This window comes from Entelurus aequoreus, linkage group LG14 (genome assembly GCF_033978785.1).
Source record: "Entelurus aequoreus isolate RoL-2023_Sb linkage group LG14, RoL_Eaeq_v1.1, whole genome shotgun sequence".
Lineage (NCBI taxonomy): Eukaryota > Metazoa > Chordata > Actinopteri > Syngnathiformes > Syngnathidae > Entelurus > Entelurus aequoreus.
In genome coordinates, this window is record NC_084744.1 from 36,502,655 (window position 1) to 36,516,023 (window position 13,369).

The 13,369-nt window shown below is 38.0% G+C and overlaps 1 protein-coding gene across 1 annotated transcript in view; it reads left to right on the top strand.

The window, feature by feature from the left end:
- LOC133664822 (importin subunit alpha-4) overlaps nt 1-13,369 on the top strand; it is a 38,998-nt gene that overhangs the window by 1,030 nt on the left and 24,599 nt on the right. The window contains exon 2 of the mRNA XM_062069755.1: nt 8,066-8,110. Coding sequence (XP_061925739.1) covers nt 8,066-8,110 — 45 coding nt within the window. The remainder of the gene's footprint in view (nt 1-8,065; nt 8,111-13,369) is intronic.

Consider the following 13,369-nt stretch of genomic DNA (forward strand, 5'->3'; position numbering starts at 1 on the left):
AACGCAACAAAAATGCAACAAACAGTGAAATATGAACGCAAAGGGTACAAAATAAACCTAACCGACAATCTGATACATCACGAAGCTTTAGAACTTTGTTGTGAAAATCTCCTTCCGCGTCTGTGGAAACGCTTCCCGCCCACACTGCTTGGTGCCTCGTCTGAGCTGCTGTGACGTAGATGACCATAGTAACTAATTAGATTACCATTGTAACTAATTAGATTACCATAGTAACTAGAATATTATCCCAAAGCGCAGATTCCAACCATTGAAATACTTTGTATAGTTCAAGACTTTCGGTCATTAGAAAACATCACTGCACATCATAATGGCAGCTAGTTTCCATCTTAAACATCTAAAAAAATTATTTGGGAATGTCCGGCGGGCCAGATTGAAAAGCTCAATGGGGTGGCCCCGGGCCTTAATTTGCCCAGGCCTGCATTATACTCTCATGGTGTAAGCGGGAATAGTTACAGTTGCCCGTGCACAATGTTTACATCACCCGTTAACCAGTCAAGAGTGCCACTAGCCTCTTTTCAACCAACATATCCAGGGACTTTTTAAACCAGGTAATCAGTCTCATTTACCTTAACACCGACCCTCCATCCATCCATTTTCTACCGCTTGTCCCGTTTGGGGTCGCGGGGGGTGCTGGAGCCTATCTCAGCTGCATTCTGGCGGAAGGCCGGGTACACCCTGGACATGTCGCCACCTCATCGCAGGGCCAACACAGACAGACAGACAACATTCACACTCACATTCACGCACTAGGGCAGTGGTTCTTAACCTGGGTTCGATCAAACCCTAGGGGTTCGGTGAGTCGGCCTCAGGGGTTCGGCGGAGCTTCCGCCACGGAGGTAAAGACACATCCGACTTATCGTGTAAATAAAAACTTATCCCTATCGGCGTATTATGGATACCCCCAAACAATGTTCCCTCTAATTATCCATCTGATTTGCAGGTTTTTTAGACTTAGACTTAGACAAACTTTAATGATCAACAAGGGAAATTGTTCAACACAGTAGTTACAATGATGGAAAGTGTAAGGATGGAAAGGACAATGCAGGTATAAATAGACTAATATAGCGATAAAAAAAAATCTAACATATATACGAATATATACATAATATGTGTACAGAATAATATATATACAGATATATTATATTATGTCTATAACATATATACAATATATACCAATGACCATGTACAATATTACAGTATATACAGTATATGTGACAGCAGCAGCATAAAACAGAGAGTAGATCCAGCAGAAAATAGACATTAAAAACAAAGAGAAGTAGCTAACATGTCAGGTAATAGGCAGATATCATCTATTGCTGTATGGCGAGTGATTATACAGCTGGATTGAGTGTGGAATGAAGGAGTTCTTGAATCGCACAGTGCGGGAAGGAAGCTGGAGGAGCCTGTTGGAGTATGAGCTCCGCTGTCCCTTAATTGTCAGGTGGAGTGGGTGGGCGGGATTGTCCATGATGGCCAGCAGTTTGTCCAGTGTCGTCCTGTCCCTCACTGACACAAACGCCTCCAACTGCGTGCCAATAGTTTGGCCGGCTTTCCGGATCAGTTTATCAATCCGGTTTGATTGATTGAAACTTTTACTAGTAGATTGCAAAGGAAGAGAATACATTATATGAAACAGTACAGTTTACACAGTACAGTACATATTACATACAATTGACCACTAAATGGTAACACCCGAATAAGTTTTTCAACTAGTTTAAGTCGGGGTCCCCGTTAATCAATTCATGGTAATGTGTGTAAGGTGTGTAATTTGTTGTGAGTTCATGCACTGTGTTGGTTTTGTTCTTTGAACAAGGTGATGTTCATGCACGGTTCATTTTGTGCACCAGTAAAAAAACATGACTTTTTCTTGAATTTGAACATTTTATTTTTCACTAAAGAAGGGTTCGGTGAATGCGCATATGAAACTGGTGGGGTTCGGTACCTCCAACAAGGTTAAGAACCACTGCACTAGGGTCAATTTTAGTGTTGCCCATCAACCTATCCCCAGGTGCATGTCTTTGGAGGTGGGAGGAAGCCGGAGTACCCGGAGGGAACCCACGCAGTCACGGGGAGAACATGCAAACTCCACACGGAAAGATCCCGAGCGCAGGATCGAACCCAGGACCTTCGTATTGTGAGGCAGATGCACTAACCCCTCTTCCACGGACCCTTGAAGTTCAAATCAGTACTGATGACAATGTCATACAAATAAACAGATTTGGCAATCAAGTAGGGCTGCAACTAACAACTAATTTGACAATCGATTAATCTGTCGATTATTACTTCGATTAATAATCGGATAAAAGAGACAAACTACATTTCTTTCCTTTCCAGTATTTTATTGAGAAAAAAAACAGCATACTGGCACCATACTTATTTTGATTAGTGTTTCTCAGCTGTTTGTAAATGTTGCAGTTTATAAATAAAGGTTTATAAAAAAGTAGCCTCTGCGCATGCGCATAGCATAGATCCAACGAATCGATGACTAAATTAATCGCCAACTACTTTTATAATCGATTTTAATCGATTAGTTGTTGCAGCCCTACAATCAAGTAATTGTAGAGATGGTTACAACATCTTCAGTTGTTCCATAGTACCTGTGAACCGACATCTAAAATAACAAAACAACAAGATATTTGACACATTAGCCAATAGCCTGAAGCGATGAAGCCATCTTTGAAATGGCTGCTGTCATAACTGCGGTTGAATTTTGCTATCTGGCAGCACGGTGGAAGAGGGGTTAGTGCATGTGCCTCACAATACGAAGGTCCTGAGTTCAATCCCGGACTCGGGATCTTTCTGTGTGGAGTTTGCATGTTTTCCCCGTGACTGCGTGGGTTCCTTCCGGGTACTCCGGCTTCCTCCCACCTCCAAAGACATGCACCTGGGGATAGGTTGATTGGCAACACTAAAATTGACCTTAGTGTGTGAATGTGAGTGAGAATGATGTCTGTCTATCTGTGTTGGCCCTGGGATGAGGTGGTGACTTGTCCAGGGTGTACGCCGCCTTCCGCCCGTGTGCAGCTGAGATAGGCTCCAGCACCGTCCGCAACCCTGAAAGGGACAAGCGGTAGAAAATGGATGGATACTCTCATGGGGCGATATGACGTAGTGGGTAGAGCGGCCGTGCCAGAAACCTGAGGGTTGCAGGTTCGCTCCCCGCCTCTTGACATCCAAATCGCTGCCGTTGTGTCCTTGGGCAGGGCACTTCACCCTTGCCTTCCTTCAGTCTACCCCAGGGCAGCTTTGGCTACAAATGTAGCTTACCACCACCAGGTGTGAATGAATGATGGGTTCCCACTTCTCTGTGAGCGCTTTAAGTATCTAATAATAGAAAAGCGCAATATAAAATCTAATCCATCATTATTAGTAGTATTATTATGGTGTAAGCGACAATAGTTACATTTGCCCGTGCACGATGTTTACATAACCTGTTAACCAGGCAGTAGTGCATATGTTACTGCCACTAGCCCATTTTCAACCAACATATCCAGGGACTTTTTAAACCAGGTAAAAATAATTCCAGGTAATGTATCTCTTTTACCTTTACACCGACCCTTAAAGTTCAAATCAGTACTGATGACAATGTCATACAAATAACAGATTTGGCAATCAAGTAATTGTAGAGGTGGTTACAACATCTTTAGTTGTTCCATAGTACCTGTGAACCGACATCTAAAATAACAAAACAACAAGATATTTGACACATTACAAACATTACAGGGAGACAGAACAGGATCGCTGAAGGGGCCGGAAGTTGGCAGATCCGTCAGCGATCCTGTTCTGTCTCCCTGTAATGTTTGTCTGCTCTTGAATGGGATTGTGCTGAAAATCTTAATTTCCCCTTCGGGGATTTAAAGTATTTCTGATTCTGATTCATTAGCCAATAGCCTGAAGCGATGAAGCCATATTTGAAATAGCTCTCATAATTGCGGTTGAATTTTGCTTTCTGGTCTCACTGTTATCATCATTAGCTTGGGAAAGTTATTTCCTCCTCTCTGCCGAGTCCCAAGATCGTAAGATCAAACTTGCCAACATGAGGGCATTTCTGGAGGAGGGGAATATATTCTTACACAAACATGTTTTTGAGTAATCAAAAAAAAAAAGCTTGGAGGGTGGCACTCACTCCTGCTGTAGTTTTCTGATCTATTAGTAATCCTGAGGTAATCCTCATGCGGTACAATGCTATGTGATGGCGTATAATGACCCAGTTTGCAAAATCCAACCAGCACAGTTCAATGTACGGCGAGTAGTTGTTTTGAATGAGCTGGGAGTCAGTGTGACAAGCACATGGCCGCTTTGACAGATGGACTTTGCCAATTGCATTCTTGATGCTATTTCAAGCATCCTGGATGTCTTGACTGAGCTGCTCCTGCTGCTGCCGCCGCTGCCAGCGTCTCCTTTAGCAGCCTCTGTGTCTGCATGATTGTGTTTGCTTAAACGCATGACTCAGACCACAGCTGGGTCGTTTAATTGCAAATATCCGTTACTTTTATTTAGCTACCATTTTGCGCGAGCATGCATTGAAGAGCTGTAGCTTAGACACAATAATGATTATGGTTTATTTTGAACATGTATACAGTTACAATATGATACATCATATATTTGACATATTTTAATTTCTTGTTACAACATGTGTTGTACAACATGAAAATGGTCAGTTTTGATGACACATTCGGGTAAGGCTGGATGATTATGGCAAAAAGAATAATCACAATTATTTTTTATTAATATTGTAACCACGATTAATAACACGGTTATTCATTAATTTGAAAACATGAGTATTTATTGTACCACCAAAACTGAACTTTAAATATAGTTTAAAAAAAACCTGGATATCAATGAGTAACAAATAAACCACAATAAGTAAAATAATAGTAATAACAAATGTAAATAACAATAGCTATATAAGAAACAAAACAATTAAGTTTCTCCGTTTGTAATTGTTTTTAATTACATTTTTGACCTTTTACACTTATTGTACCACCATAGAGTGTGTGCTTTTTGTGTAAATTAAATTAAATAAAATGTTTAACTAAATGCAAACATCCTCACATTTATTGGTGCAAGACAATTTTGACCAGTATTTTCGATCAAAACATAATCATTTTGTAAACGTATTAATAAGTGCTTTAAAGGGGAACTACACTTTTTTGGGGAATTTTGTTTATCGTTCATAATCATTATGAGAGACAAGAAGACAAACGTTTTCTTTTTTTTTTTTGCATTTTAATTTGTAAAAATCGGCTCATTCATTGTGGCTGGAAATGGGAGCAATCCTTTTTGCCCCTAAATCCCTTTAAAAATGCATCCAAAAACCACCAACATTATATTTAATTTACATTCCATAATCTGTATAATAACCAAGCTGTAGCAACATTGTTTTGGTAGGAGCAAACACTGAGGAACTGTTTATCTAGCGTAGTAATACATCATCTAGCGACAGCATACTACGGCAAAAGGTAAGCTAGCTTTTGCGTCAGCAGCTGAATCGCTTTTGAGTTTGTAATGCACAACACAATGCGATAGGACACCAATCTGTAGTGAATGAAAAACATATTACAGTATCTATAAAGTGTTAGCTCACATTTTGTGTTTTGTTTGTACACAGCTAGCTCGACAGCGTATGTAGTTGTAATACCAAAGAATGCTGCTTCAACGTTTCACCCTCCATTTGTGCCCATTTTTTTAACCAGCAGTTCATCCTCTGTATATTCAGCTTAAAAAAAATAAGGTTGTGAATCCTTATTTGTCCAAAAAAATAGTCTGCCCTGATTACAACACAATCACGTTTATTTCCGGATGTAGGAACACACAATTGTTGCTGGAAGTCGGAAGTGCGCTGAATACACATAATGTTGTCTGGAGCAGAGGCAGCATGTCTGCAATGTGGACATACTTTAATATACCGTCAACAGCGGTCTTCAAAATTTAAGATGACAGTGGCGGCTTTTAAGGGAAGGATGGCTCCCAGCAGCGTGAAGCAAGAGTGACGTCAGGCTCTCTGCAGCTCACTTTTCGTCGCGGACATGGGGCGACAGAAGTGAAGAGTCTCTAAACAGGAGTGCAGTCTACAATAACACCAGCAATAGATGCTAGATTTGTTGCCATTCGTTTTAAATAAAGAGTTACTATAAGGATTAGAGATATATTTTGAGAGAAAAAATTCTCAGCAAAGTACATTGTAAAATAAGCAGCAACAATTAAAAAATAAAGCAAAACTATGTTATTAATCTGTTTAAATTTTTTAAAATAATGTTATACAAAGTCCAATTTATATATATTCTAAAGATAACCCACTTCATAATAATTAGAATTTAGCAGCTAATGTCCCTTCACAGGGCAAAGCTACTTTTAAGTCAGAAATCCTCACCTCCATGGCGGCAAACAGACTGTTTCTTACAAGTATGACTGGAGGACGAGGAATATCTAAACATATTACAACAGAAAGTAACAACGACAGAAAGTAACCAACTATTTACTGTAAATTTGCAAGTCGATTAATAACAGTTTTGAGAAAATAATACATTTGGAAATGACGCAATATGTTTTTGCATATGTCAGCAGACAAATTATGAGCCTTTGTAACCTGTTTTGAAATGGTTCTATTATCATTCATTTACCAAATAATATATGGTTATATACTGTGATCGCAAGAGTTTTTTCATTAAAATATTGTGATTAATTGTGTCAAATGCTTTTGTTAGACAGTTTGTCGTTGCATCCCGAATTAGATTACTCCTTGCGCTTTAACGGTATCACTGATCACGATACAGATTTTAGGCCATATCGATCATCCCTAGTTCAAATTCGACAAGGATTTTAAAATACCTAAGTATTTTGAACAGATTTTCCCAAAGTTAGGAACAGGCGTCCAAAGGTGTTCTATTTGGAGACACTCAGTCCAAAGTCTTTATGTGAACTCCATGCAAACACAGCTGCTTGGCATCCTGACACAAAGTCACAGCATCAAGGGAGTTAATCGCTCGCACAGATTCCATAGCAACTGAGCTCCACTGACACAATTACTGTGAACAACTTAACAACTGAATGTGATGTTGTGCACGGCCCGATTCCTGTTGCTGTTTTAGGTCACGTCCTGAGCCTCTCAAATATGTTGATAGGCTTAATTGCCTTTTATCGCCATCAGAACTAGAGGCCAAGTAGTGTTTGCCGCCTCTACTGCCTCCCACTTTGAGCTTTTAATGTGAACACAAGGGCGCTTTTCGCTGACCATCCACACATTTGCAGCAAGCTGACGCCACAAGCTACACCTGTAGCACGCTGAGCTGGTTTGTCGTGGTAACACGGCTAGAAAAGACCAAAAGAAACCCACACATTTAGATTAGCTGACCCTGTTGCTGCTGTATTATACGCCACCTTTAACAGTTGGACAGTTGAACAATGCCTACTGGGTTACATTGTGGTACTGGATTGTAAAAATTTAGATTTTCTATAAAGTTTTGGAATAAAAGGAATTATAACAATACAGTATGCGTGACAATTTGAAACGTGCTTTAATTTCAAGGTGTAATATTTGCATAGGTCCTCATCAATTAATCAACTAAAATTGTTAATTGTTGTTGCTCTGCGGCAGCGGTCGGGAAGCACCTCCACCACAGCCTCCCTCCCGAGTAATGACTGTGACCACGTTTACGCAAGAGGCTATTTGGGAAGGCAACATGACCCCGTTTAAACAGTCACAAGATCTCGGACCATCTCAAACTGGATACGCCAACAGATGCACAAATGCAGCAATTGCTCCAACTTCCTCGCCCCGTTTACGTTCCATAAAAAGCTTTTTTTTCAGGAAACCGTTGAAGATTATGTAAATGTAGAACACCAAAATGTTTGTTCATGGATAAGAAACAGTTTCCTCCATTACTGTAATCCGGGACATAACGTTTTGTTGCAATTACAGCATTAATATCAAATTAATCATGTGTCAAGAGTCCTGTTGTTTCAACTGATAGTAAAGTCGGTCTGCAAGGTGTGTGTACTTCAGACCATAAACCACTAATAGTTTGTTTGTGTTTAATTACAGACTATGCGAAGACATCGAAATGAAGTGACGGTGGAGTTGAGAAAGGTAAGAACACATCAAAGCAGGGGTGTCTAAAGTGGGGACCGGGGGCCATTTAAGCCCGTAGCTCGAGTTCTGTTGGCCCGCAGCATTGTGTGGAATTAAAATAAAAACAAAATAACAGTAAAAATGTTAAAAAGAAGCGCAAAACACTTTTATGAAATGAGAAAAGTCCAAAATGCTATACAACTAACACAAAGTTTTCTATGTACAAGGTGAAACTCAAACCATTTAAATATCTTGCAAAAGTCCATTCATGTCAGCAATTCAACTTCAAATGTCAAACTAATATGTTGTATAAACTCATTGCATACAAAGTGATATATGTCATGCCTTTATATCTCATCATTTTGATGGTCATCGCTTACAGTTTTTTGATAACTCCAAATTTTCAATTCAAGGTTTTCATAAACTGTAAGCCATAATCATCAAAGTTATACCAAAAGAAGACTTGAAATATCTTGATTTCCATTATGAGCCTTTTTTCATTTAGTTTCACTTTCTAAATCTAATTGCTGCAATATACAAACTTTGCACAATGTTAAAAAATAATACATTATTTCACCACCATATTTGTTTTAATCAAAATGGCCCTGCACGCTTTGACTTTTTTTTTTTGCATATCAGTATATAGTTTGGACACACCTGCCTTGAAAGATTAATGCAGCATATTTTTTTCAAGATGTCCGTAGAAAGAATGTACAGTAGTACCTCAAATTGCGTGCTTAACTGATTTTGTGGTGTAGCTCTTAACTTGAAACACACGTATCTCAAATGAATTGGTCCTTGGCTTCCCCAAACCAGCACAATTTTAACATGTAACGTGCCTTTTAAAAAAAACTACTTTTGAATAAGAAATAATGTATAACATAGGGTTTCCCCTTAATGTAGCTAAACATGATGCACTGCTACAGCAAAATTATTGCCTCCACAGCTTGAAAGTAAGTTTTTTTTGAAAGAAATAAAACAAATTAAAGTAGTATAATGTATAGTCTCCTCGAGAATAAGTCACACAAAGTCCGACACAATTTAAAAAATTTTTTGCCAATTTTATGATAACTGGCCCAATTCCAACAGATTTTACCTTCCGTGCACAGACACTTCCTCATTCTCCGCCAATCCGCTTTCAGGTACAGTGTGTTTGGGATCATGGGAGAAATTAACATCAAATCAAAAACCACACAAGCGTAAAATTACCACACCAGGTCTTTAGAGTATAAATGGATATAGAGCCTATTAATTGCGCACTATTGACAAGTGATGCACCAAAAATTAGCCCCCCGAAAAAAACTTTGGTGACCAAAAGAGCGCACAAGACGCACACGTTTGTCTGGAGCATAGTCAGCATGTCTGCGATGTGGAAGTAACTTTAATGTATCCCAGCTATATCTGCGGATAGCGATCTACAGATTCTGCAAATATTGGATGAATGAAATACGTTTATTTCGGCCATAAAATCAACCCTCAACCAATAACCATTTTGTGTGACAGTACAGTACAAATTATACATATATAACAATCATACACATTTACACACAAAAAGAAAAGAAAAGAAAAAGCATGACCGAAAAAGAAATAGGCTGAAGCCAAAGCTTATTTTTGCCTATCCTATACCTCCACTGAAAATAAGATTACCTGGAACATCAACATTAAAAAGAAAAAAAAAAATCAATGGGATGAAAGTAATCGTTGCTATATTTTATAATTTTCAATTATTTCACCTTTCAATGTTTTCTTAAACCTTAACAAAGAAGTACATGTCTTCAGCTCATCACTGAGCTTGTTCCACCACTTAACTCCTAAAACTGAAATACATTTGTATTTTGTATTCGTTCTTGCTTTACATATTTCAAAAACCAATATCCCCCGTAAATTATAGTTTTCTCCTCTTAATCGAAATAACCTAAGAATACAAGCTGGAAGGCTGTTGTTCTTTACTCTAAACATAATTTCCATTGTTTTTAAAAACACAATATCTGAAAATTTTAACACATTAGAACTTATAAATAATGGATTGGTATGTTCATAGTAGCACACTTTGTGTATTATTCTAATGACCCTTTTTTGAAGTTTAATTATTGGGTCTACGTTTGTTTTATAAACATTTCCCCAAACTTCAACACAATATGTTAAATATGGAAAAATAAAAGAATAATATAACATATGCAAACATTTCTTATTCAGCATGTGTTTTACTTTATAAAGAATAGCAATGGATTTGGATATTTTTCCCTTTATATATTCAATATGCGATTTCCAACATAATTTATGATCAATTATTATTCCCAAGAATTTAGTTTCATATACTCTATCAATTTCCACTTGATTTAATTTTAATTTTGCTTCACAGTTTGTCCTTGCACCACTAAACACCATAAACTTAGTTTTCTTATCATTTAATGATAACTTATTAATATCAAACCATTTTTTTAGCTGAATCAACTCAACCTCTATTATCCTCAACACTTCCTTCAAGTCTTCTCCTGAACAATATACATTTGTATCATCTGCAAACATAATAAATTTCAATTTATTAGACACTGAACAAATATCATTTAAATATAGTATAAATAACTTAGGTCCCAGTACCGAGCCTTGTGGCACCCCACAAGTTACTCTTCTTGGCTGTGATTTAGTCTTTTTAATTTCCACATATTGAGATCTATTGCTTAAATAACTATTTAACCACTGTTGTGAAACACCTCTTATGCCATAGTTTTCCAATTTTTGCAGAAGTAAGGAATGATCGATTGTGTCAAAAGCTTTACATAAGTCAATAAATACTCCAACGGTGTGTTGCTTCTTTTCTATTAAGAGGACAGTGGTGGCTTTTAAGGAAAAACATTCCAACAGGAACAGCTGCTTGGAGCAAGTGTGATGTCATGGTCGCTGCAGCTCGCTTTTCATCGGGGAAATGGAGGGATATAAGTAAAGTCTCTAAACACTAAACAGTCTATACAAACACTAGAAAAAGATTCTAGATATGTTGCTAGTCGTTTTTATTAAAAAACATCACAAAGTCTTTAGACACATGATAAATTCTCAACAAGTACATTGTACAATAAGTGGCAACAATTGTAAATAGAGCAAAACGATATAATATATCAAAAATATTTCAATACTAAATAATAATAATATAGATTTGATTTTGAATGTATGTATACATTTTTTGAGACTTTTTAAAGAACATCTTAACGTTATAGAAAATTATTTAAACTATACAATGATGTCATCGTGACCGCGCCTCCACCACAACCCTAACCACGCTCACAGCGCCACAGTTATTTTTGCAATGTAGAGGAAACCCTGTAACAACAATAGAGAAAAACGTTTTACTAACATCCACTTCGTTTTATGAAATGTAATAATAATGTATGTTTACTAGGGTTGGGTATCGTTTGAATTCGAACGATTCCGATTCTTTGTTTCGATTCCGATTCCTGGCGATTCTCGATTCCGATTCTTTTAAGAGGCCGGGGCAAAAAAAAGTTTAGGATATTTTAAATGAGCTAGCTAACCTACAGTCTTTCTGAATGAAATAGTCTGACATTCTCCATCAATTTTAATTCTATTAACTTTTTATGAACTTTACTATAAATTCCTCACAGGGCTGTTTTCAACTAGTATATAAATATCAAATCTATGAACTTGAATATAAATATTATAAATTATGAATACATTTTCCCAGGGGTACACTTTCCTCAAGAGAGCTTTATTTTTGAAAACCTCACGAAAACACATTTACACATAAGTGTATGATGCTGCAGGAAACCTCATGAAAACACCTTTACACATAAGTGTATGATGCTACAGGAAACCTCATGAAAACACATTTACACACACAAGTGTGTGATGCTGCAGGTACTTAAAAATGTTACCGTGCTCCCACTGATGGGCTAACCTGGTGCAGAAAAGCAAATAAACAATAAGAAACAACTTGCAAAACCCAGTCCAGATTAGCAGCAGGTACAGTATAAAATCAGAGACAGTTCTTGTTTAGGAAAACGACCATATCCGCCTTCTCAGGCAGGATGCGTGAGCGTTCTGGACAGATAGTGTCTCCTGCTGTGGAAAATACACGTTCGCTGGGTGTGGAAGAAGCTTGAACGCATAAATAGGAGAAAGCGAGATATGACAGCAAAGGATAAGTCTTTTGTTGGTTCCACCGGACCACCACCATGCAGCAGGGTTGTCAGACATAAGTATCGGTGGAACGCCCTGGTACATCTGCAGCTCTCTCTCCACTCGTTTCTTGATGGACATGGAGCTCTGTTATTTCGCGGTTATTTCATTTTTTTTTGTAAAGTAAAGCCACACTTTCGACCGCCGATGCCCACTATCAATGCTTGAGCTTGACTGACTCGCTCGGCTATGCTAACACTTCCGGCGGTGGGCGCTTCTTCGTTGGTGTTCAGCGGCTTCTTCTTCCGGCTCGGCGGACATATTTTTTTCCGGTCGGCGGACTGTATATCGAAAATAGGAATCGAAATTTAAACTTTTGAACGATTCCGGGAGAATCGGAAAGTTAGTCCCGGTTCCAATCGATACTCGATACCCAACCCTAACATTTACCTTGGAAAGTGGACTTCTACGGTAGCTTCTTCAAGTTGCTTGTCTATCAAACACACCATCTGCAACGTTTCCATATTTTCATGGATACATTTCAGCCGTTTAGATATAATTTTAACATTCTTGGCTGGCGTTAGACTCATTCTGCTTCAGTACGGTGCAGACTGGCAGTTATACATTGGAATTGCTTCGTTAAGTTGCAACAGCTCAGTCATGTTTTTGATGATTTCTTTACTGAATATCATCCACTTCTGCTTCTCAGCACAGTCGTTCACATCTTCTTTCCCACGGTTGGAAAACAAAGTAATGTCAATCTCTAGCTATAAGCTAGTGCTAGTGATTAAGACCAGATGTTTTGGGCGGCTCATTGCGACATTTGCTGAGCCAACAAATGGCTGGCATGCTTGTAACTGAATTTTTTACTTGCAACCTAAAACATAACAATTAGCAGAGCGACTGCTCTTATCTGGAAACACTTTTTTGCATTTTCTTCAACAAAATAATATATAAAAATAGCGTCACCATACTTTTGACTTTTTAGTATGCACCCTTTGTTGGAATGGGTTGGGGACATATATTCCAAACACTTTTTGTTAGAATAAAATGTTTGTCCCCCTGACTTATGACTTTAAAAGCAATTATGTTATCCATCAATATGTTTGTGAAAAAATTTAATAATTACAATTTTAGGGAATT